General features: G+C 48.1%; 1 protein-coding gene across 2 annotated transcripts in view; it reads right to left on the bottom strand.

Moving 5' to 3' along the window:
- Window positions 1-25,687, bottom strand: part of LOC135371409 (cytochrome P450 3A9-like) — a 91,688-nt gene that overhangs the window by 7,747 nt on the left and 58,254 nt on the right. For both annotated transcript variants that reach the window (XM_064605473.1, XM_064605474.1), the window contains one exon: window positions 23,845-23,982. In XM_064605473.1, the coding sequence (XP_064461543.1) occupies window positions 23,845-23,982 (138 nt within the window). The remainder of the gene's footprint in view (window positions 1-23,844; window positions 23,983-25,687) is intronic.

The raw sequence follows: 25,687 nt of genomic DNA, 5'->3' as shown, positions 1-25,687 counted from the left end.
CGGAGAGTACATTTTAAAAAAACGAAGAAAAGCGAGGTGCGAGCGCAGTCAGTGTACCGGACGCCATGTGGCGATCACAGGGCTCCCTACCCAAGCAGCACGCCAATATTGGTCCAATATTGGACCATATGGGCTGCCCATATTGGCAAGCCCATTTTGCGCCAATATTGCCAATATTTCTGTGATGACGATAATAAAGCATTATCCGGTTTAATATCCACCATTGATACTACTTCTCTCTTCATTTTGCTTTTTCATTTCTGCAGATCTCCTTGATCCACGTTGCATACAATTAAAAAAAAAGAACACTGCACCGCCCCAAAAACGGAGAACGGGTGCTACAAATGGAACCCGAGAAAGGGACAGAGGAGGGACGACACGGCACGCTCTCGAACACAGCAAACCCTTTAATGACAGAATCACCTACGTACCCAACAACTTTCGAGTTGGTGGCGAGGGAGCAACTGACGCCACACTTACACAATTTCACCTCGTGACAATCTCTTTGTACCTCTTTAGCAGTCTGGCGACAGGGTCAGGAACAGAATCTAGGACACTTGTCTCGTCGAAGGCCCGGGAAAGGCCGGGGAAAGACGGGCCAGACTGTTAAAGGAGTACAAAGAGATTGTCACGAGGGGAAATTGTGTAAGTGTGGCGTCGGTTGCACCCTCGCCACCAATTGGAAGTTGTTGGGTACGTAGGTGATTCTGTCATTAAAGGGTTTGCTGTGTTCGAGAACGTGTCGTGTCCTCCCTCCTCTGTCCCTTTCTCAGGTTCCCTTTTTTCACCATGTACCAGCTGGCCTGCACCCTTGCCCTCTTGCCATAACGGGAGCTACGCCCTTCTTGCTGAAGGACACAAGCAGTCCCACGGAACTGCCAATGCCAAAGATCCTTCAGAAGCCTTCATTGGGATCGCAATATTCTTTTAACCAAAAATTTCCAACCCACTCCGAGAGTACAAAAGAGCGAAACACTTTCGTGACGGTGACGGACATACGCCAGAGCAGCTCACACTGCTTGCAGCAACTTGAAAGTGCCTAACTTTACAGAAGAGCCATCCCCTCTTATAAAACATTGTGTTTTTACTTGACCTGCCGCAATTCCGTTATCATTACATGAACCAGCGACATTTTAGCCCGTATGAAACGTCCGATCCGACTGTCGCGCATGCGCATTAGTTGTAGGACGCATGATTTCGCTCAAACGACCCGCTCGCTCTCAGTCGGCCCGACCGATTGGCATTGGCATCGCGAAACAAGATGGCGGCTGCTTCCAGAACGTGGAAAGTTGAGTTGTCTAGTTCTAGTGAAGGTTACAATGGGATTGCCACCTACGTTGACTGTTTCGAACAATGTGTATCATCTGCGGGAAGTTGTTGGATGTAACGACGTACTGAATTGGGCATTTCACACGGTTCAACGTCCAATCTTGCCGTGCTGCTTGGGCATTTGTGCAACATGGGTACGTACAATTTTCTGTATTTACAGTCAATATGGGGTGTACACGGGCAATATAGGCCCATATTGCCAGGATTTTCCCAATAGGATTTTCCCAATATTGGCTCAAAGTGGGCAATATGGGGCCCATATTGCCCAGTTTCAGCCAATATGGGGGAAATCTTGGCGAAACGGGCCCCATATTGGAACCGTATCGCCAATGACCAGCCAATATGGTCCCAGTATTGTGTGCTGCTTTTGTATCTGCGGAGCGTCCGCAGTTAAGACTCATTCGCACATGCATGCGTTTCAAAAAGCACCGCCGCGTGAGCGCTCGCGGCGTGGAGAAGAGGAGCCGGTCACATATGCGTTAGGCGCCAGTGTGGCCAGGCGTTTTGTTGTTGTTGTTATGTCAATATTGTACCCTGCACTACTTGCGCTCTCCGCTCAAATTTCTAAAGGGTCTCATTACTCATTATTTCATTCCCCACATCACCAGCAATGGGTTAGAGTATCGCCCCTGGCGATGAAACTCCCCGTTCATCATCTTAAATATAAAGTTGTTGTTATTACATTCTGAATCATTTCCGCTTTTGTCAACAATCGTCGGAACGACAGACATGACACAATATAACAGTGACATGTGGTACGTCAGCAGAACTCTATGATAACGGTACGATAAAGAACATTATCAAATCCAAGCGTAGCAATGTGATGCCACCCGCTTCAAAGAAACAAGGCGATTGGCTGCTCATGTTTTCGGAACTGTTATCGTCACGTAGTAAACTCGCTTAGTAAGCTCTTTTCTGCATCTGTATTATAATACAGATGCAGAAAAGAGCTGTAGAAGAAGCGAGACGCATGTTTACCTGCCGAAGACCAACACAGATGGGTCACTCTCAAAATCGCATTTCTTTTCGTTCATTCTGTGGTTTGCGTAAATATCTAGCTCGTCGGTGACAGCTAACTACAACAAACAACTCTTCGCGTTAGAATGAATTCACTTAGACGGTCGCACCAAACACACACTCAAAAGGACAAAGGCTCCCAGCGTGGCATAGCTGATGTGCTGGAGGAGATCCGCCGGCGCCAAATCACCACGCCCGGGAACGCTCCGATCGGCCGGATGAAAAGTTCGCTTTTCTGCCCTCTGAAGCTGCAGCACGGAGAGGTTCTCAAAAAGTGGCTGGAAACACACCGCGAACGCCAAACTCGTTAAAAAAACCGCATGTGTGAATCCAGCTTTAGGGAGGTTCGGCACGCCGGCTACAACATGCGAACGGCATAGCACATCGAGCGACTGAACGCGCATTGGCTGTACGAAGGCAACGTGACCAAACAATGAGAGAACGCAAAGCCGTTGCGATGAGACGAAGCCAAGAACATTAGAAAATTTCGGGAACGCGAAGCACAGGCCAAGAGACGCATGTGTGAGAACGAACAAGTACGCGAGCACGAAGCCGCGGCCGTGAGAGTGGTACTGCCGCGTTACGTACAACGACGTCCTTTTTCTAATCCAGTTCCAGGAATTCTATTCTAACCCAATTCTAAGCCGAAATTCACTTTTAAGCCAACACAATCCAGTTCTAAGCCAACCCAATCCAGTTGGAATCCAACACAAGCCAATTCCAAAGCAATCTGATTGGTCGCCATTAGCTCCGCCCACTTCACGTTGATTGGCCCACGCTAAGCCTACTGATCGTTGATTGGTTTACCGTAGCTCCACCCCTTTATGCTAAATATTGCGCTCCCCCCACTTCACGCTGATTGGTGCACGCTGATCGCTAAGCCTCTATGCTAATTAGCCAGCTCTGCTGATTGGTCCACGCTAAGCCTACTCACCCCGATTGCTCCTCTTCTCCGCAGACTTCTAAGCCCCCTGATTGGCCCACGCTAAACCCGCCATAATGGCTAGCAGTCCTGATTGGCCTACTGAACATAGCCTTCACCGGCGCCAGCCAGATGGTGTGCGGATCGCTCGGCAGTGGCTTCAGATGGTTCTAACCCAATTGGGTATCTCTATCTCATACGTCCAAACTAACCTCGTGCCAGCAGATGGCGCGACTCAGGTGCATCAACTCCGCGTGGTTCCGCTTTGAGTCGTCACACGAGTGAGACAACTTCGTCGAGATGTGCTGCCACATATTGCGCTCCCGTTTCACCGCAAACAAGTTGCGGGACATCATACGCGAAATCTTGGATGAGTACCTGTCGGCTTACAGGGAGCAATCACTGCTCGAACTTCAGGAACTATGTCAGGAAGAAATAAGAGTCCTGGAGACGACATCAATCGCGATAGGAGCTATGGATGAAAATAAAGACGCATCCCACCTCGCTACACAGTCTGCTCAAGTTATTCCACGATGCGCATGCAGTTCCAGCACCCCGCTCGAATTCTCATCTCTGGCGCGTCCATGTGTGGCAAGACGACGGTGCTCACGCAGAATAGAATGAGACACCCCGAGTTATTTAGCATTCCACCATAGAAGATGCTCTACATACGAAAGTATGCAGCCGGATGGGAAAAGGATTTCGACGGCGTGGAGTTTATGGACAGGATACCCGCAGATTGGGATGAACACTATCCCACTCTCATAGTTATTGACGATCAAATCACGGAAAAGGGGGTTCTATCGGAAGTAGAGTCGCTGTTTGTGCGTGGTAGCCACCATAAGAATGCGTCCGTGATCCTGATCACACAAGCCTTGTTCTATCACAACGCCGCTTTTCGAACGATATCGCTGAACGCCAGTTATATCGTATTGTTCGGGAACGCTCGGTCCGTACAACGGATCGAAACCTTCAGACATCAAGTATTCGGGAAACAGGGGCTCTCTTATTTTCTCGACGCATATAACCAGGCGACGGAGAAGGCGCACGGTTATTTAGTTGTGGATCTTCACTTGCAAACACCTCCCTCTCGTAGCCTGAGAACAGGTATTTTACCGCATGACTGGAAGTTGCTGTTTACGCCCGCGAAATGACCGCCCATCTTAGAAGACATCTCACGCTGCTCAAAGTATTGGCCACTAGCAAACCGACGCACCGCGCAGAGTAACTTAAAGAGCTCAGCTGCGACGACATTCAAATCCTTTCGGTAATCTGCGGAAATATCCCACTTTCGACGGAACTCCAAAAAAAGTTGAAGAAACACAAAAAAATCCTCCGCTTCCTCGCTTACAAGTCACTTCATAAGTGCCCCAGGCAGTTGAAGAAATGTATTAGGGGACAACAAGGTGGTCTCATTGCCATACTTCCACTGCTCCTCTCAGGGCTATCAAGTCTCGTGGCTGGAGTCACCGGGCGAGCAATATCCAGAGCCATCGGTCATGGCTCATAGAATAGAAATAGGTGAAGTTCTGAAATCTAACAATTCGGACGACGTAAAGGTGGGCAAAATATTGGAAGCCCTCTATTTCTTGCTGAAGGGCGCTCACTATCATCCTCCTCCTCTGGAACCGGTCCATTCGGCACCCGAACCGGAACCCAATCAATTCGATTTTAATCTTCTACCCTCCGGCGTTGATAAAGCATGCACGAAATCTGTGCTAAAAGAATTGAAGAAAGTTCACCTGGCAGGCGGATAATGTGCTAGTATATAGAGGGAAGCGAATCAACCGCTCAAACATTGTGGCCCTTGTGAGCTGCTTAGCACGTCGTAGCGCGCTCATCAAGAAACCCAGCTGGTACAAAAAAGTATCGAAAATTATAAGCGCTCTGAAAATGCATCACATTGCTTGCTGGAGCAAATATGGGGCCCTATAGAAAGATCATGAAGAAAAGGTTAGGTGGAGTTGATCGGTACCGACGTCATCACAAGCTCACGCGTCGAGAAGCCATCGAACAGCTGAAAAAAAGAAGATGCTTACACCCTTCACAAACCCGTGAAGAAAAAATTTAAGAGGCGCTCCATCATCGCAACTCACGTGAGGGATTTATATCAGGCAGACCTTCTGGATATGCTTCTAAAATTTAACAACGGCTTCAGGTACATCTTAACGGTCATAGATACGCTATCGAGGTACCTGTACATGGTCCCCATTCGCACAAAGCGCCCGCAAGACGTAAAGAAAGCTTTCCAACGAGTTTTCCGTCATAGAATTCTGAAGAATCTCCTCAGGGATCGCGGAAGCGAATTTTGGGGTTCCCCCATTCGTCAGTACTTTCATTCGCTACTAAACTACTATAGCACGCATAGTGGAATGAAGGCGGCCTCCTGTAAACGCGTGCAGAGAACAATTAGAGAAAGAATAGCCAGGCATTTCACTAGTACGGGGAAGTTTAATTATATCAACGCGCTGCCAAAGATAGTGGCCGACTATAACGACTCGGTACACTCCGTCACGAGCGAAAAGCCGAAAAACGTGGACACCGGAAATGAAGTAGCTCTGTTCAACAGATTGAATCGTAAGACGACCCCACGCGAGAGCAAGTATAAAGTACGGGACCAGGTGAGGCTCGCGTTAGATCGCGGCGTATTCGCCAAAGGCTACGGTCAAAGGTGGACCACCGAAGTGTTCGAGGTGTCACGAAGGAGAAAGACCGATCCACCCGTAATGTACGTGAAAGATTCGACGGGAAAAGAAATACTGGGATCATACTACGAGCAGGAGCTGCAGCCCGTCCACCATCTTTCCTCGTACGATAAGCGACTCATATCCGCGGTGATTAGAAAGAAGAACATTAACGGGGTATTGCACTACTTGGTTCGTTGCTTCGGATACGCCAAAGATCACGATTCTTGGGTGCCCGCCAGCGATGTCAGAAAATGAATTTTACGTGTATCTGCTCTGGAACGCTAGCATAGACCTGCACCCGTCTGACAGGCTGAATGACTTCACGGTCGCGTTAGATAAGCCGCTACATCTGGATGATTCGTACGTCGTCGGTCTAGAGGGATTTTCCATTCCCAACAGCTTCCTGAATGTGAATCAAGCGCCCGATAACCTGTGTGGCAAACAGTGGCAAACAAAGTGGCAAACAAAACAGCTCACGTTCGAAGACACGGACACGCTATTGAATAAAATATTCCCCGAATATGGGATAGAGTGGACTTACGAGGAAGCGGAGGAATCGACAGACCGCTGGATCTCGCCTTTGGAATCGCCGACATCGATGGAGATCGGCGGTAGAGTACGCGCCGTCCCAAACGTGTTACCGCTCGCGGAGGAAAGAGCCGTTATGATGCGAGTTCGCCGGGTGATAGTGATCAATAACGATCTACGAGGGGCGTTCAAGTGAAACCGGGACTTTTCATTTCTCGTAAACGTAACATGAACTTACAGGCGCGAAATTAGTTTTATTTTTCAACGTAATCTCCAGTTGGGTACAAATGCACTTGTCCCAGCGTTTCACAAGGGCTTGGATGCCAGCAGCGTAGAAATCCTTACCGACGCGTAGCAGCCATGATTGGACCACATTCTTGACCTCGTCGTCGCAGCTGAAGTGGAGGCCCCCAAGGAATGCCTTCAGTGGCCCGAAGAGATGGAAATCGCTGGGGGCGAGGTCTGGACTGTAAGGGGGATGTGGCGGGCGTGCATTGTCCTGTAGGAGGACGACTCCTTTGGTGATGAGGCCCGGCTTTCCGAAACTTGATGTGTTCATGAATGATAGTGTTCAACGTTCCCACAGAAAGGTCCGTCTTTCGAGCCAGTTCGAGACATGTTATCCGTCGGTTCTTGAGGATCAGGCGCTCCATAAGTTGGATGTTCTCAGGAACTCTGACACTGGGCTCTCAGCCGTCCCGGCCGGATCGCTCCGCACTTATGTACGGCCGTCTCGGAACCGTTTGCACCACTCAAACGCTTTGCTGCGGCTAAGTGTATCGTGGCCATACTGAGCTTGAAGTCTTCTGTAAATTTCAGATGACTTTACGCCTTCATTCACGAGAAACTTCATGAAATTCGGTGTGCGTGCTCACCTCGTTGTCGGCCATCTTGTCTAGCACGTGTCTTCTGTTTTGCACAAACTTTGGACGACTAGGTGGTGAACGCGGAGATCTGTCGTGTGTGAAAATGATGAAAAAGAAGTAGCCGGAGCCATTTATACACTCAGGAGACGGAAAGTCCCGGTTTGACTTGAACCCCCTCGTAATTTTAGAACCCCGATCACTAATTACCGACACATTCAGCGAATTCTTCAGAGCGACGAACTATACAGAATCAAGGGTGGAATACAAAGACAGCACTTACTCGCTCTCTCTCCCGGCGAATTTAAACTTGTCGACCGAGTTCCTGGACCTCATTCAGGTGAAGCAGATCCACGTTGAAGGATCCCGAAAGCGCATCACGTGTAATCCCATAGTGAAGACGTACCGCATCCACATAAACACTCGAGAGACGGAAAGTCGGCGCATTTCACTTCCACCAAATTACTACGAAACACACGAAGCTCTCGTGAGCGCCATCCATGAGCGTCTGCAGCCGGAGGCTTCCCTCACGTACGATGCATGGGCGAGGAAGTGTTCGTTGAGCTTGCGGAAAAACGTGTCGCTTACATTATCCGATTACTTTGCGTACCTACTGGGTTTCGGCGCGAAAACCGTATTTACCGAAAACGATACGGGCATCAACGAAGTGACCATAGATATTCCCATTAACTGTATTATGATATACACGGATCTCGTCACGCCCTCCGTAGTGGGAAACGGGCGCCATCCGATACTGAAATTAATTCCATTCGAATACGATAGAACGAAAGAACAACTCAGTTTCAGCTTTCTTCCCGTTCAGTATTTTAAGTTAGTGCAACGCGAAATTTCCTCAATCACCGTCTCTATACGCGACGACTCGGGTCGCAAGCTACCGCTACAAAATCGCGGTAGATCGACGCTGACGCTGCACTTTAAGCATGTACACTAAAGCGGTACCAATCTACGGATTTGGCGTTCCGACGGTATACAGGTCGCACCTGTACAAGAGGGGAGCCAATTTCTTTTCTCAGCTCGGGCGTTTCGCTATTCCACTCTTTAAACGCGTATCGCCCTATTTAAAAAGACGGCCGTTGCGGCCGCTAAGCGCGTTGCAAAATATCTGTCGGAGGGAGACTCTTTCCGAAGTGCGCTTAAAACATCGGTGAAAGATACGGGCCACGAAATTCTCCGCGACGTCGGAGGGGCCGGGCGAAGGAAGAGGAGAAAACCGGGCGTCTTCGACAGCATAAATCACGCCGGTTGCGCGGCCACAATTTAGTTCCGAGATGGACACGGTTAACGTCGTCCATCCCGACGCTCCTCTGTTGGATAAGTCGGAAACACAATTATTTTCCGTGCCGGGAACGCAGTGAAGGGGAATATGAGGTATTCTACGCGGTCGCTGACATATCCTCCGTCATAGAGTTCCAGCTTTCGAATTTGGGGCATCACTATTTCGATTTGAACTCCGCGTACATAGTGACGAAAGTCCGCATCGTACGTGACGATGGTTCACTACTGGAAACACACGCTGGCGATCCGACGACCTACGACGAGGTCTACCCCGTCAACGCGTTCGCAAGCTCGCTTTTGAAGAACGTAGCCGTCTTCTTGAATCGGACCATGATTACGAATAATGATTTGTATAGCTATAGAAGCTACCTGGATATTTTGCTTCACGCCAGCACCACAGACCAAAATACCGTGCATAAAGCGGGACTGTACACGCAAGAAGAAGCGCGTCAATCGGAAAACAACATTCGCGTTCGTGGACCGACCGAACGATACAACCTCATACGGGGCGGCAAGACCATCGACCTGGTTTCCAAGATCAACTAGGATATTTTCCTGCAGCCTAAGCTACTCATATCGGGAGTGGAAATTAGGCTATTTTTTATCAAGGCTCCGACGAATTCCGCATTATGAAGACCGATCAGGAGCAGCACACGCATAAAGTGGAAATCATGAGTGCCGCCTTGTACATAAAGAAAATCACCGTGTCTGCCAGCCTATTCCTCGGGCACGAAACAGAATTGCAGCAGCGCAAGGCTCTCTACACACTGGCCGGAAGTGAATCGCGTATTAGTTCGCTACCAGTTAGGAACCTGGATGCATGCCTGGAAGATTTATTTCCAGAGAAGATACCGTCTAAGGTGGTGGTCGCATTCGTGCCCACCCTAGCCTTCCAGGGAGCATTCAATCGGGACCCGTATCGATTTGTGAACTGCGACATTGAGTCGGCGACGCTCTCCGTGAACGGGACGCAGCGAATAGACACGTTCGACTTCAACAATAACCTGAACCACCGAATCTACTTCAACCTCTTGGAGCGGCTGTGTGAGAAGCAGGTCTCCTACGAATACGACCACTACGTTGGAAACAAGTTCCTATTGTACTACGACCTGGATCCCGATCAATCCTCCGTCCACCTGTCACCGATCAGGCGTGGAAACGTTCGTCTGCAACTCAAGTTCCGACGTGCCTTGGCCGAACCCACGACCGTATTGATACCGTCCGGGAGTGTGAGAATCATGTCCATTGATAAGAACAGGAACGTCACTCTGGATTAGCGATGTTCGAGGAAGACATCGAGAGACTCTTGAAGTACAACGATTACACTTCGGCACTCTGCCGTGGTGTATACGCTCGAGATGATCGTCTGCAAGCGCTGGATAGACCGGGAATAATCGTAGTGAACACCGATCGGCGACAGCAAGCCGGGGAGCACTGGATTCTGTACGCGAAAATGAAGGATGACCTCATCTACTTTGATTCCTTCGGATTGCCGCCCATCGAACCCGAGCTGAAACGCCTCGCCGTCGACGAATATAATGATGTCTGTATCCAAAGCATGTATTCTACAATGTGTGGTGTGTATTGTTGTATCGTGGCGACATTGTTGGCGAAAGGGAAATCACTGAAGAGCATTGTATCCCTGTTTTCCGACAATCTCGCCGCTAATGACCTAAAATCAGTTAAGGTGCTAGAAAAGTTGGTTGTTGCTTAAAAAAGCGTGGTGTCCTTTATTCTCCCCCCACCGCAAACTATCACGAACGTATAGATCACTGTTTTTATCGCTGTGTTTTATTCACTTTTGTTTACAGTGCGCGTCGTTGTCCTCGACCGGCGACGGCGAAAGGTTGCTGGTCGTTCGTGTGCGTGTGAGCGCCAACCCGAGCCCGCGACCCCTACCACGTTGTTGTTGTTGTTCGAAATAGCTCGGTGGAGGCGCTCATAGGTGGGGAAGTTACTTTTATTTTGTAGTGCACTACCGCTACTCACTACTTTTTCAAAAAGTAACGCGTTACGTTATTCGTTACTGTTGCGGTATTAGGTAACGCGTTACTAACGCCGTTCTGATCAGTAATGCCGTTACTTTTGCATTACTTCATGAGGTTTTGCTTATAATATGTATCATTTTTGGTTGAGTCACATAAGTGCATTCAACAAATTAATACAAGCAATGTTGGGCACAAACAAGGGTCACGCATGAACACAACTTACATGTGCGATTTATTGCAACGCAGAAGTAGTTGATGTTCAAAATTTTCATCTGTGAGCTTCGCCCGTTGGGCTGAGAGGACGCCTAATGACCAGTGAGTGCTCCTTGTCAAGGTTGATAGAGACGGTGACCTTTTATCTCACACAGTACAAATCCAAACAGCCAATCCCTTGGTACTTTGTTACTTGTTGAGGTAGAGGCTATTTTTCTGCCGCTTATGCCCCATTCGCCCGAAAAATACCAGAGGGAGTGAAAAACAGAGGTGGTAAACAAAGGTGACATCTCAACCAGGGTAGGTCAATAACCCTTCTTTTGCGTTCTTCGTGGGTGTCGATGTGACCTTCTTCTCATTATTGAAGATTAATAGAAAAAAATCGGGGATTTTCCCGGATTCTGCAGGCACGGTCCTCACTGAAGCATTCAAGTTTAGACAATGAAGCAATGTTCCCGCACACGCAGTTACGCATAATGCCGTTACGCGTTAGTTATTAAAAATGTAATGACGTTGCGTTACTCATTACTTTTCTCCCAAATGTAATGCGTTACCACATTTCACTACCCGAATGTAATGCGTTACCGGTAACGCACTACTTTGTAACGCGTTACTCCCCACCTATGGAGGCGCTTCACTATAGGGAGGCGGTGGAGCCTCCGGGCCTCCCACCACGAGTACGCGAATATGGGACTCCTCAGGTAATTGGTGGCCGCAGGTGGAGCATTGCATCTGAAATATGCGCGCAAATCTATAGCTAATGGAGTGAAAATAAGTTGGTACTCACGGTTGCTCTTTCGATGGCGAGACTGGGGCGAGTAACGCTCTCGGGGTACCACCCCCGAAAATAAAGATTTACAACTTCGCGAGAGGAGCTTTTTTTTCGGATAAAGCGCGTCGTTTCACTTAATGCTAACCTCTCCTCAACAGACAACTGCGATTTATAGGCAATGGCTGGAAACGTTTATTGGCTAAGCAGCGGTTGATAGCACGAAAGAAAAAACATACATGGCTTAGAAGCGACGCTCCTCGTATGTGGCACGAGCTCAGCTGTTGGCGGTGATGGCACTCAGTTGCGACCGGTCCACACGTATTTCGGCGATAGTAGAAAAAAGAGGAAGACATAGAAGCGATGTTACGACCGGTCCATGGTCCAGCGATAGTAGAACACAGAAGAACGCAGCGTGTGCACTTGATGGCTCAGCTGTTGGGTGGCGTTGGCGGTAGCAGTGGCGAGAGCGCATTCAAGTCGATACATATCTATTCAGGCTCTGGCGAGGGCTGCAGTGGTGGTGGTGGTGTTGCATCCCGTACCTTATGTCCCACGACTAAAACTCGGAAGTGTCATCCTTCGGGTAACGGTTGAGAGCAGGTTGGACAGTCCATCTGAAACACAAGAAAAAAATATCTATCCCTATTGGATAACGTATTGGATAACGTATTTGGTACTTACGATTTCAGTCTGGAAGTGACGATGTTTGCAATCGGGTGAGCAGTGAATGAGGTCCGGGCTCACGAGATCGTTTTTGTAGGCAACCCCTCCTTTACAACCTCGCGCAATCTTTTTTTCGTCCGAATGCGCCAACTTGTTTTGAGCGCGCAGAACGCACAAAGTTCGCGATGGTTGCTTACATGGTGCCGTGATATAAAAACGTGGATAGTCTGCCGGTCTCCTAGCTGTTGAAATCGAAATCTGTTTACATCATCTTGACAACATTTTCTTAGATTGAGCTCACCATAGAGTTCTCATTTTGGCCATGACGGGGTGGAAGTGCGTTCTGATATTAAGCAGATGGCACCATCGTGTTTGGGCTTGTCTCAAGGTGACACAATTTCTCGGAGAAGGCCTATTTATATCACCTTGAAACATACGCAACATTTTCTTCGACTGTGATAAAACAAAGCTCATCATAGAGTTCTATAGTATGAACTCATTTCGGCAACGACGGGTGGAAGTGCGTTCTGATATTAAACAGATGGCACCATCGTGTTGGGGCTTGTCTCAAGGTGACACAATTTCTCGGAGAAGGTCTATTTACATCACCTTGAAACATACGCAACATTTTTTTCGATAGGGATAAAACGAAGCTCACCATAGAGTTGACCATGACGGGTGGAAGTGCGTTCTGATATTAAACAGATGACCCCAACGTGGCCTCATCCTCAAGGTGACACATGATTTACGATTGTGCGGAAACAAGCAAGCCCCAACGTGTTGGCGCATGCAGCGTGGATGCTCATTTATAAGCCGCGTGATCGCCTCAGGGGGAAGAGTCTGCTTTCACTTGCTTCACAAGTAAGTTATCCCCTTTACTTGTCGCACATTTCTTACAGATCCGTTTATTTTCAGTGCCTCGGTGTGTATTCTGCTTTTTTGACCCTCACGATATCGAGGATGAATCGGAAGACGATTCTCGGGACGGCGCACCTCCTGCACTGTCCGCTCATGTGATGCGATCGCACCCCGACGTGGATATATCCTTCCTGCCCTTCTTCCAGGCTGACACTGCATTTAGAGGTATCGTTAAAAGATTCGTGCTATTGGCATCTGTTCACAATCAGGGAGTAGATGATTTGCGACAATATTTAATGATTCATTTTCACGATATCGTCGCTCTATTGAGAGCGCAACGAATACCCTTTAGGTTTTGAATTTGTTCGGATGTTTTAATGGTAAAGGAGACTCCGGGGGAGATAATCGAGCACATTGCCCACTTTATGGCGTTTGCTCGCGAAGTCCACAGACGGAGCCACCGCGGATACCCTAATGAACGTGATTCAGGAGGCACATCGAAAATTATCAGCGGGAAGGGAGTGGGTTCGTGTCCACCGATGTCCAAAACGTTCAAATGTGCATTTCCACGGTGAAAACGAAAAAATTCGGATGCAATGAGGCGCTTCCCGATCATTTGGCTAAACGCAGGAACGTGCTAACGAATATTCATTTACCGACACGTAAGGAGGGTGAGTGTTTTAAATACAATACGCTTGCCCTACTGCACCCGCAGGAAAGGAATTCGTGGAAAAAATGTGAAAACTACGCAGCGGAGTACTGGTGGCCCAGCCGCTTCCCCGTTTCCTACTCTGATCTGGACGAATTCGAAGACAAAAACAAGATATCCGTGTACGTTTATGAGTACGTCGATCAGGCAGTGCACGTGTCGCGATCCCCAAAACTCGAGTATGAAAAGAAAATTTACTTATTGGCTATAGGCGAGTCCCTCGAACGCTTGTTGACAACCAGAAGTAACCATTTCGTATGCGAACCTTGCACGCGCTCTTTCGTGATGGAAGAGAGCATGGAGAAACATCGTCGCCTGTGCGCGGACGTAAACGAAATCATATTGCAATTTTGCGAACCGGGCAAAAACTTTGTAGAATTTACTAAAATACAGTACAAGCAGCAGTATAACTACACTCTCAATCGTTTCACACCTTTAAAGGTGTAAAATAGGTGTATTAACAAAGATCACACCCCTTTCACACCCTACAACTTTGTTTTGGAAGTTCCTGAGGGTGTAACAATGGTGTACTACACCCTCAGGTGAAATATATGGTGATAGTGTGTCGCCTGGGTGTAGAAAGGGAGTACGTTTGTTTTCGTTCACATGAACAAAAGTAAATATATACAACAACAGGGAGCAGGAAGTTACATTACAAAAGTGCATGGCCGTGGATTTACAGCACGTCTACCATCTGGTAATGCATGCGGATTTAGAAGATCTGTTGAGATAGTGCTTAAATTTCTTAAAACACGTTGCTCCTCATTGCAAGACAGAACAAATACATGATAGTGCTCATCATACTCAACTGTAGTTAATGTTTGTATGAGAAAAATGGTATCAGAGTTAATAACATGTATGCCTGCAATCTCAATGAACACGGGTGAGTCCTCCTCAGAAGATTATTTGGCAAGCCAACAGCAAATGTGTTATCATTATCAACTGCACTTTTCACATAGACTATAGATTCTGCGTGAATATCACGGTCATGAATGTAACTCTGAATTGCTTCTGCGGCATGTTGAAGTAGTATCTCATTGGAACGATCAGTAGATGTGGCATTTCTCAGGAAGGGCTGCGACCACACATACATATGATAAAATTGATGTCTTCTTGGTAATGAAAGGGTTATGTTCTTAAAATGTCGATTTTTTCTAGCAACATCTTTAAAATGCTGGTGTTTCCCTTCGAAACGCGTACAACCATACAGATAGGAAAGGACCAAACATCCTGATGAGTCGCGAATAATGAACAACGTAATGCGTTTTACAGGGGTTAGATATTTGTGGGTACACACACTGCAAAGCCTTGAAGAAATATGCAGCGAATAAATGCAGCGTTCTAAGTAATGAACATGCATATGGGGGAGGTGCCTGCTCATGAGAGGGTCTACAGTTTCACGAAAAGCTATATACAGCTGCCATGCTTCATTGCCATGCACAGCTGCCACGCCATACATGATTGTCTGTGTGTCGGCTGTGCATGTTAACACACATATTTAGTCACCTTGATGTGCATACATATATGAACCTCAATGTGATCATACGCAATATGCTGGTAATTGTGAAAACACAGTTACCAGCATATTGCCACAAACCCAACAGTTTTACTCGGCGTTACACCCTTCACGCCCCAACTGCCAAGAGGGTGTTAAAATACACCTTAAAAGGTGTGCGCCATGAACATTTTGATTTACACCCTTTAAGGTGTAAAGCGATTTAGAGTGTACGTCGTCGCGTTGGACAGAGAGAGCATACTCGTGCCCAGTGGTGTTGGCATGCAGCGTCACGTCACCTCGAGCTTCTGTGCCGTGCTCGTGCGCACCCACGACTCGAAGGTGATGCGCATCAGGACGCACCACGGTGAAGATTCCGCGAGGCAGTGCGTGAAAGCTTTGATGGAAATGCGGGACGAGATGATCGCCCTGAACGCATGCCCCACCGAAATGGTGCTGAATGATGAGCAACGGGCCCGGCACAGAGCTGCCACCCACTGCGCGTACTGTAGGCGGGAGTTCGCGCAGCATCTGCCCCGTGTCCGGTATCACGACCATTCCAAGCGTTGTACTGCCGGCGAGACAAATTACATCGCGACGGTGTACAACTCCTGTAACATGGCGTGCACGACGAAGGGAATCTACCTGTCATTGTGCACAAGCTGGCCTAGGATTTGATCGGACTGCTGCGGGAATTTCACCTTGTCGGGTGGAAATGAGCTCCCTTCATCGTGGCCCGTTCCATGGAAAAAATCCGATCGTTCGAAATTGGCACCTTCCTATTCAGAGATACCATGCAGTACCTAAATTCGTCGCTGGGAGAGCTCGTGGAAACCGTCAAATCTATGGGGGGCGCAGAGGCGTTCCAACGCCTGAAGCAGATATTTGGAGACGACTACGAAAATTTGCTTCGTAAAGGTGTATTCCCGTTCAGCCACGTTAGCTCGTTCGCGGTATACGACGAATTGGCTCTGCCGTAAAATCCGCCTTCCGAAACGATATGACGGGGGAGGATATAAGCGACGAAGACTATCAGTACGCGCAGCTCGTATTTGAACGTTTTGGATGCTCGAATCTGAGGGATTATAATGCATTGTACCTGAAAACAGATGCCCTATTGCATGCTGACGTAATGCAGCACTTCCGCCGCCTGTCCTACGACGCGCGGATTGGGATTGCTTCATTGCATTTCTCTGGCATCCTATTCATGGCAATGTGCTCTAAATTATATGCGGGCAAAATTGGAACTGATCATCGACGAGGACGTGTACCGAACCATCGAATCGGGTGTTAGAGGCGGGCTCTGTCAGGCGAGCAGGCGTCATTTACGGGCTAACAACCCGCTGTGCAGTGGCTACAATCCGGATAATGAGGAGGTGTACCCCATATCGTACATAGATTGCAACAATCTTTACGGATTCAGTATGATAAAGCACCTCCCCGTCGGCGATTTCGCATGGTTCGAGGATTTTAGCTCCGTGGATTTTATGCGTCACCTCATGGATTCGGACGTGGGGTACGTGTACGTGTGCGACTTGGAGTATCCAAAATCTATCCACGCGCTGACGCGGTACTTCCCCCTGGCTCCCGAGAGAAGGCGGTGGTCCTGAAGGAATGGCTCTCATCATTCCAGCGGGGGCTCCTTGAAGAGTTAATGTATCAGCCGGCGAACAGCAAAAAGCTGCTGCTCACGTGCAAGGACAAGGTCGAGTACGCCGTTCATTACGCTCTGCTCGCACTCTATTGTAGACTGGGCATGAGGGTGACGAAAATTGACCGAATTCTAAAATTTCGTCAGGCACCATTCCTGCGTCCCTACATCGAGGACAATGTTGCCAGACGCGTCGCCTCGAGCACGACTTTCGAGAAAAATTTCTATAAAATCTCAAATAATGCGGTCTTCGGCCGTACGTTGCTAAATAAATTTAATATGCAGGACGTTCGAGTAGCCTTCGATAAGGAGACGGCGAGTCGCCTCGGGAATCGAGTTGAATGCGTGCGAATGGAAATTTTGTCCCCGATTGCGTCATGTACGAAATGCGCAAGGGAAAAGTGTGATGCGATCTCCCCCTGCAGATTGGCTTCACGATTTTAGAACTGAGTAAGTTAACCATGTACTCGTTCTACTATGAAAGCCTGCTGAGTGAGCTCACTTGTCCAGTGATTACCTGCTACTTTGACACAGATTCTCTGATCCTCGGTCTATTCTGTAAGGACTACGAAGATCAGTTACGAGCGATCGCCGACGAGCATTTAGACTTGTCTTCCTTTGATTGGGATCATCCGCTGTACAGCGAGGGGAATCGCGGTAGGCTTAGCGCGTTCAAAAGTGAAACGGGTAGCATACCCATAGAGGAAGTAACATGCTTGAAAGCCAAAATGTATTCCATCAAATTAGCTGGGGGAAAACAGATAGCGAGAGCTAAAGGGGTCAGAAAGAACATTGTGCGCAAACACCTCCTCCATGATACGTACCGCGATACCCTATTCAAGCACGCTAGCGTATCGCACAAACAGGTGTCAATAGTGCAAACAGTGCATGTACACCATCAGAAATGTGAAAAGAAGTCTGATGGCGTACGACGACAAACGGTACCTCTATAATGACGTAGACTCCTACCCGTAGGAAAGCTGCGAATATGGTAAGCTCGAGTGGATGACGTAGATAGCGGGATTTCACCTGGCGTTCTTTCCCCACCCCCCACACAGATAATGCAGTGGATGACTAGGAGTAGCATCATTTGGACTGCGTCACTGGAAGGATGTGGTACCTCATTCTGTTCTCGTTCATCTCGTGCGGGCTAGCGCTGGACGCCGGCAACTGTACTGCGAGCATCAAGCTGGAGAAGGATAAGCACACGTACGCGCACGAATGCCCGGGCGACATCTTGGCCATCAGGGAGTGGCGGCACGTGGTACCTATGCGGTCCGGCATTAACCTGGACAGGAACGCTACTGGATCGCTGCGTACGTGCCTTCACTCGCTGGACGTGAGGGACAGCTACGAAGATATCCAGTGCACGTCGAACTGTCAACTCACGGAGGACGAAATTTTTCTCAGTCGCTGTCCCGGAGACATCTACATGATCCGTCACTTCCGCGGAACCTAGCCCAGTGTCAAAGAAATCACCCTCTCCAAGACCGCCATGCTTTTCCTCAAACACGTACTCAATAAATGTTGAAAGGTATTTTTACCCCTGTCTGTTTGTTCTTGTAGAGCTATCTGAGATAGAGATACCCAATTGGGTTAGAACCATCTGAAGCCACTGCCGAGCGATCCGCGCACCGTCTGGCTGGCGCCGGTGAAGGCTATGTTCAGTAGGCCAATCAGGACTGCTAGCCATTATGGTGGGCTTAGCGTGGGCCAATCAGGGGGCTTAGAAGTCTGGAGAAGGGAAAAAATCGGGATGAGTAGGCTTAGCATGGACCAATCAGCAGAGCTGGCTAATTAGCATAGAGGCTCAGTGATCGGCGTGCACCATCAGCGTAAAGTGGGCGGAGCCAACTAATTGGCATAAAGGGGCAGAGCTATGATGAACCAATCAAAGATCAGTAGGTTTAGCAGGGGCCAATCAGCGTGAAGTGGAGGGAGCCAAGTAATTAGCATAAAGGGGTGGAGCTACGGTAAACCAATCAACGATCAGTAGGCTTAGCACGAGCCAATCAGCGTGAAGTGGGCGGAGCCGAGCCAACTAATTAGAATAAAGGAGCTGAACTACGGTCAACCAATCAACGACCAATAGGCTTAGCGTGGGCTAATCAACGTGAAGTGGGCGGAGCTAATGGCGACCCATCAGATGGCTTTGGAATTGGCTTGTATTGGATTCCAACAGGATTGGGTTGGCTTAGAACAGGATTGTGTTGGCTTAAAAGTGGATTTTGGCTTAGAATTTGATTAGAATAGAATTCCTGGAACTGGATTAGAAAAAGCACGTCGTTGTACGTAACGGGGCAGTACTACTCATGATATGTATGTAAACCGTCCCAGACGTCTGTATTTGAAACGAACAAACGTCCGTCGGAGTTAGCAGTGGCCAACGTGGAGTTTGCGGAGAAGTTACTGAATTTCGGACTGAAGTTCGGACACGTTTGTGACGTTCGCAATAGGCTGCGGTTTCGGACCGACATGGCGCCCGCACGCGCGCGTTACAGCGAACTGTTCCACATGGATGATACACCTATCGCTGTCGCTTCTAAATGAATGCGAAAATGCGTTAATTTTTCGTTTAGTCCATCGGTTATGTGCAGGCAGTGTATGTGCTGCCACACTTTACGAGCATTGCGAAGTTGGTGGTAACTTCTACAGAGTGGTGCCCGCAGTTTTCAATTTTAATTTTCTAAAAAAATCGTTACTGCAAGTGGACAAAAATTGTGATGCCAGAGCACTCACACCCCAGGATACCAGATAAATAAATTATGGGAGATGTTACTGTTACATGGGACCTTGAAAATGATACTGAAGTCCAACAGTTTCATCTCGTGGCATGAAACATACCGTTACTTTGACCACCACACACAGCGTAATGGAATTATTCCGTTCCGTAAAAGGTGTCTTTCATTCCGCCAGGAGAAATCTTTGCACTTCAAGCTTGAGGAGGTACAGCGTTGCAGTTACAGCGGATGCCATTTGAAGAATGGGAAATTTGCAGACAACAACAGAAATACAATTCTTTATATTGCAATGACGTTGATTGTCGAAGAGCCCGCTCATTTTTTATGAGCCAGCTAATTAGTGTAATATTTGTGTCACCCTTAATTAAGGCTATCATCGAGTAATTACTCAACATTAAAAAAAATGTGCATTTTAACTCTTATCATTCTACGTTTCATTCATTGTTAACGTTCGAGAGACAGCCAGTGCGAAGATGTGTGCATCCACCTTCCACGGCACCGAAACTAAGTGCTACCTGCCGTTCACGGGTAAAGAACTGTCCTCATTGTCGTCTTCACGCAGTCTTATTCATCATCATTCTCGTCCACCTGTATATACATAGGATGCTTAATAACTTTTCATCTCCCATATTTCTTCATCAGAATTAAAATATGCAAGTTCTGAGTCCACAATGCAGAGCGCCCACATGTTTGTATATATGTCACACATTACCGAAGTTATGTTATACATCGACACTATTGTCATCCCAGATCAAATAAGTGAGGCTTTATATGACGGGTTCTTAACGCAATTTTAGCGAAAGCTTCAATTCTTTCAGCTAGGAGTGCGACGGAAGATATACGCATGTTTGAAGTAGAGCACTGAACGGACCTAATTTCCAGGCCGTGCCCGGCCCAGGCCCGACTCCTACGGCCCGCACTCGTCCTGGCCCGAAGTCTTCTATATATTTCCAGCCCGGGCCCAGCCCGTACACGACTGTTTCCATGCTCAGGCCCGGTCCGAGCCCGCCTCTGATCTATGTGTTCTCGAGACCCGGAGGCGTATTTAGATTTACTAAAGAGCACAGCGCAGCGAGGAAAAGGACGCAGTTAATTCGTGGAGAGTGAGGAGGTACACTCGAACCACTGTGTTTCTCTGCCGTCAGAAGCTCTGTGCTTGGTGCTTGCTTGCTCGGGAAGGCAGCGCGCAGCGGCTCGTGGGCGATATGTATGTACCTTGCTGCTGAAGAGAGACTCATCTCCGCTCTATTGCGCATGCACCGGTGTCAGTCCCCCTTTCTGGAACTCTCACGCGAACGAAATATGTCCCGACACGTAACCTAACTGACCCTCGTGCCGGACTCTCAGCGCGCTTGCCACACCAATCGTCCTGACATGTGTGTGAGTGCACGTGTGAAATCCAGACCCATTACACGAAATAAGCATGATCACATATCAAAAAGTGGGAGTTCTCCGATGAGAATACCATGATATCTCACACCCAATGAAAAAAAAAACTGACATGAAAATTTAGCTGTCCAGTCTCGTGAAATATGTTCGCGTACATGCGCGACCATGGCCGGCGTTGTCAAGCCTGTACCCGGCACGGGCCCGGTGGCTGAAACCCGAGCCCGGCCCAGGCCCGCATAAAAAACGTAAAGCCCGTCCCGGCCCGGCCCACAGGCCGGGCCGGGCTCGGTCTTTCGGGTGAGCCCGGGCCCGTGCAGTGCTCTAGTTTGAAGTAATATTGCTTACAAGACTGGAAACTCAATTACCGCATGTTTCAGATAAAAGGTAGTGAAAAATCACGAGTTATTCATACATTTACGTTTTTGCGATAACTGTACACCTTGTTTTTGAAAAACGAACGCTCATGACTATTGAATAGCTAAACTTTGTCTTGTGGTATTGCAGCAACACCGTTCCAGAACCTCTGGTGTGCTGAGTCAGCCCTGTGCACTAGGAATGGAACAATGATAACTTTAGTGAGCTTTTGTGCATCGTACACTATCGCGTTTGCGAACTTTGGGAATAGCGTTGCCCAGCAAGTCATTAATATCCGTGGGGCATCCCTACCCCTACAACGTCTTGGCTATCCGGAAATTTATGTGATATGGGATGTCCCAGAACATCATTTGCGTTGTCATTTTATCTCAGTGGACAACAAATGCCCGAGGAACGTCCACAGGATCTAACACTCTGCATTTTCGGGTTCCCATGTATGAAGCAGTTTGCAGATGTTGGGGACGTTAAAAACATTCGTGTGCTGCTGTCTGCGCAAAGTATTTATCCAGCATTCTTCAAGAAACAGAGTAAACTTCTTGGTTTTACAGCTCTTCTGAGTAGGTATTCACTTTAGAGACGATAACCTAAATTAAAAACGCAGTACTTGACAGAGGAAAAGATGTCGGGAATGTTGTTGGGTATAACTACTTTGACGCGATGCAGCTGCACAGGAATTGCGAAGTCGCATCCATCCTCGTCACCGTTACAAACGTTTTACGCCCCACTATACTTAAAGTAGCACAGAAGACATTTTAACACTCTGTTTCAGAGAAATGTTGCCTGCTAGTGAGCTGTCGACTGCTACTCGGCTATTCGGGACTCTGAAAAAGCATTGCTCCTGGCTCGGTCATGATTCTGCCGCTCCTTCTAACCCCCATTCTCCGGGGGAAGTGGCAAAACTGGTTAACGGCGGCAAAGGGACAGTGAGCTGACCCCCATTCACCAGCGAACCATTACGCGCGGACTGTGTAACGCCATGGGTGACACGGCATCATGCTTCTTCCCTCGTTACAACTGGAGTGGTGAGTTAACGGTAAACTCGCGGAGCTATGTTTATGTATGTATGTGTGTGTGTGTTTCTGGGAAACAAACTGCACACCTCAAAACCTTTCGTGCTATTCCGTAAATTGATACACACACTTTCATCAGACGTCTTAATGTGAATTTTTTCTTTGTGTGGTCCTCTGTACTCCTTTGATGAACGTGCCCGAAAAAATTTTGATTTCAGTTTATGCTCAATACAGTTCCGAACTAGAGGGATTTCTGGTCGTGGCCTGCCGGTACTGTTCCCGGGAAGACTTTTTCCTAAAAAAAATTCTGGTCTTCCTTCAAATCCGCGTACGCGCTGAAGGGAGGCAAAGGGGAGCCGGTCCTTCAAACACTGGAAAAAGGCGCCTTGATAACGCGGTCCGCCCCCAGGTGGGCCGTGCCTTTGAACGCGCGGCCTATGAAACGGTCCTCGGGGCACTATCATTTGCGCTGCTGTTCCGGGGAAGGTTCTTTATAAAACAAATTTCCTGGGTTTTCCTCCTCAGCCCCTGTGCCCAAGTGAGGGGCCGGGTGGGGTATGGCACTTATGCTGGTCACACAGCGTTGCTGCGCTGTTATAAATCGTGTATTGCCACAAACGTAGCTATAGTATAGAGCGACAAAAGAAGTTTCTTGATATATCTCGTCAGAGTGAGTATACACTGCAATGTTAATTTGCTAGCATGTCCAGCACATATCCAGATATCCGTGAAATTCGTTAAATACCCACAGGAGACCAAACATCAGGGTGAAAGTGCTGCTCCTGTGGATATCCACTGGGTGTAACTTTGATTCACACGAAGCTCCTGTGGCTATCCAAATACCATGAAGATACATCTGCTAGACATTTGTGGGACATCGGTGCTTTGTTGGGTGATGGTTCTGCGCACGCGCAAAATATAAAGACAGCGTCCCGCATACCGCAGAGCCACCACGAAACCGTACCAGCAAACCGAAAGTTGATTGGGCTTGAGCATATTATGCTGTGAAGCTTTTATGTTATATTGTGAGTTAGAAGAAATCGGCTATTATAAGTCGGCCCAGGATGCACATTCCCCTAGGGCATCGACCGTGACGCTGCCCACCTCTGTGAGACTGACAACGGCGAGCCCTTTCACCACCACCACCACCACCTTGTGTGTTGTGAATGTATGTCACGTGTCTTGGACCTATTCTGTCCAACATGGCATCATTCGCCCTTGTGGTGTGTTTCGTCTTTGCTTTGAGCCATGTGTGATCTTCGTTCTTTTCTCATGTCCTATAACCCAAAACAGCACGAAATAGGTGTCTAAAATGGTTACAACGTGAAATTTAGTTACCTTTCTGGCTCGAAGACTTCGGGTTCTGGAAAGAATTCCGGGTCCCTATGGATGCAGTCTATGGGGATGATGACTGCCATACCAGGTGTGAAATGAATGCCATTCACAATCGCCTCTGACGTGCACTGTCGAAAGTGGCTGCAAGTAACGGCTGCCTCAGTCGAGATTTCACAGCTACAGGGGTTCCGGATTATTTCAAACCACGTGACTTATGTACATGACAACTGTTATTTGCAATGGCAGTCGAGCAAGTCGAGCTTGCACTTTTGTCCGGTTATTCTGTACAGAACCACCCCTGCCCTTGAGAGTCCGCGGTGCGTAAGCTAAGCGTGACGTTCCTCTGCAAGGGAGGCAATCGCTCGCATGCGAGCAACCTATGGTGCTATGAATGCGGAGGAGGAGGACGTGTGCAGTATTGAAGGCAAAAATGAAAGCATGCAGGCGAGCTGGCGCATATAGGGTATGGAACTAGAATGCCCCCCCCCCCCTCCTGTACCTTACTATTTCCTGATGTGCTTTTTCCATATATCCACACCTGCACGCCGATCATATCCACAGTTTCTTCGAGGCGCTAACGGTACGAAATACACAAAATAAAGAGGATTCTTTTTTGTTCAGTTCGGGCCAAGCTCCGGAGGAGGGACAGACAGTTGCTCGAACCATGCCGGTTCATATCGGTACGGTACAAAATAAGTATTTCATGCAATGACATTTTCTAGGATTGCACTCTAGTAGAATCACACAGCAAGAAGTAATTCTTCTTGACACAAATAATGTGAACAATTAAGGTAATTCTTGGTCACAAATAAAGTGAAGATATTTTTCGCTTTATGGGGGTATTAATTGATAAACTTGTTTAAATATAATGATATTTCCAGTCGTAAACGCGTACTGTGTCATTTGAGGCATTAAGAGGAAATTCCTTTTACGCTTATGCCTCTTGTGGCATACCTGGGCACCAGTGTGTCTGTAACGTTTTAGTGGACACTCTTTCAGCACCGCTATCTCAGTAATTTTTGCTTAACAGTACTCCCTGATATGGCGGTACTGTACTGCTCAGTGCACCTAAGGAATAACAGGCTACCGTTTGTTCTGTTTGAGCTTCCAGTATCCAATATAGGTTAGACTCAATTGGAGTCATCCCTGCTCAACAAACTACGGTACTACGGCACTTCAGTCAACGTTTTCCCTGTTTTGATAACGAGGGAAGGAAAACGACATGTTGGAGGATTGTTGGAGCTATTCGGATTCGCTGGCACGAAAAAAAAAGGAAAGAAAACGCCTCAACAAGTTTCTGCGCTGACTTGGGGACCGCAGAAGAATAGGACTTCGGACGACGGGACGTTTCTTTTTTTCCGAAATACAAACACATTTTTACAGTCAAACGTAATGAAGACGGCTCTGTACTTAACGCGGAGTCCCACTGCAGGGCACCCGCTCCCGTTGCTTGAAGCGCTGACCGTTTCCGCTGTCACTCCTCCTCCCCTCCACCCCCCGCTGTCCGGCACAGATGCTCATCTCTCCCTTTCATGCACGGTGGTTTCATGCAATCACCACGGAAGAAAACGAAGTTATCGTGCTCCTGTTGACATGGTATTATCCAGAAAAGACGACTAGAGCAGGCATTCCGCCGCGCTCGACGTCACTCTTTTCCTATGTTGTGGTCTAAGAATGTATTGTTGCCATGTTATCAGCGATAGCCTTGACGCGCGTGTGCGCTTGTTTACTTCCACTCCCATTGGTTGGTTCTGACGGCGAACGATATAAAAGCGGACAGATAAGCGGATGTTATTCGTCGGCCTGCCCCGCTCGCTGTCAGCGTACGTTTTGTTGGCTGTGGAAT

Source organism: Ornithodoros turicata, unplaced genomic scaffold (genome assembly GCF_037126465.1).
Source record: "Ornithodoros turicata isolate Travis unplaced genomic scaffold, ASM3712646v1 Chromosome11, whole genome shotgun sequence".
Lineage (NCBI taxonomy): Eukaryota > Metazoa > Arthropoda > Arachnida > Ixodida > Argasidae > Ornithodoros > Ornithodoros turicata.
The sequence above is the reverse complement of the archived record's forward strand: the minus strand, read 5'-3'. Positions and strand labels throughout refer to the sequence as shown.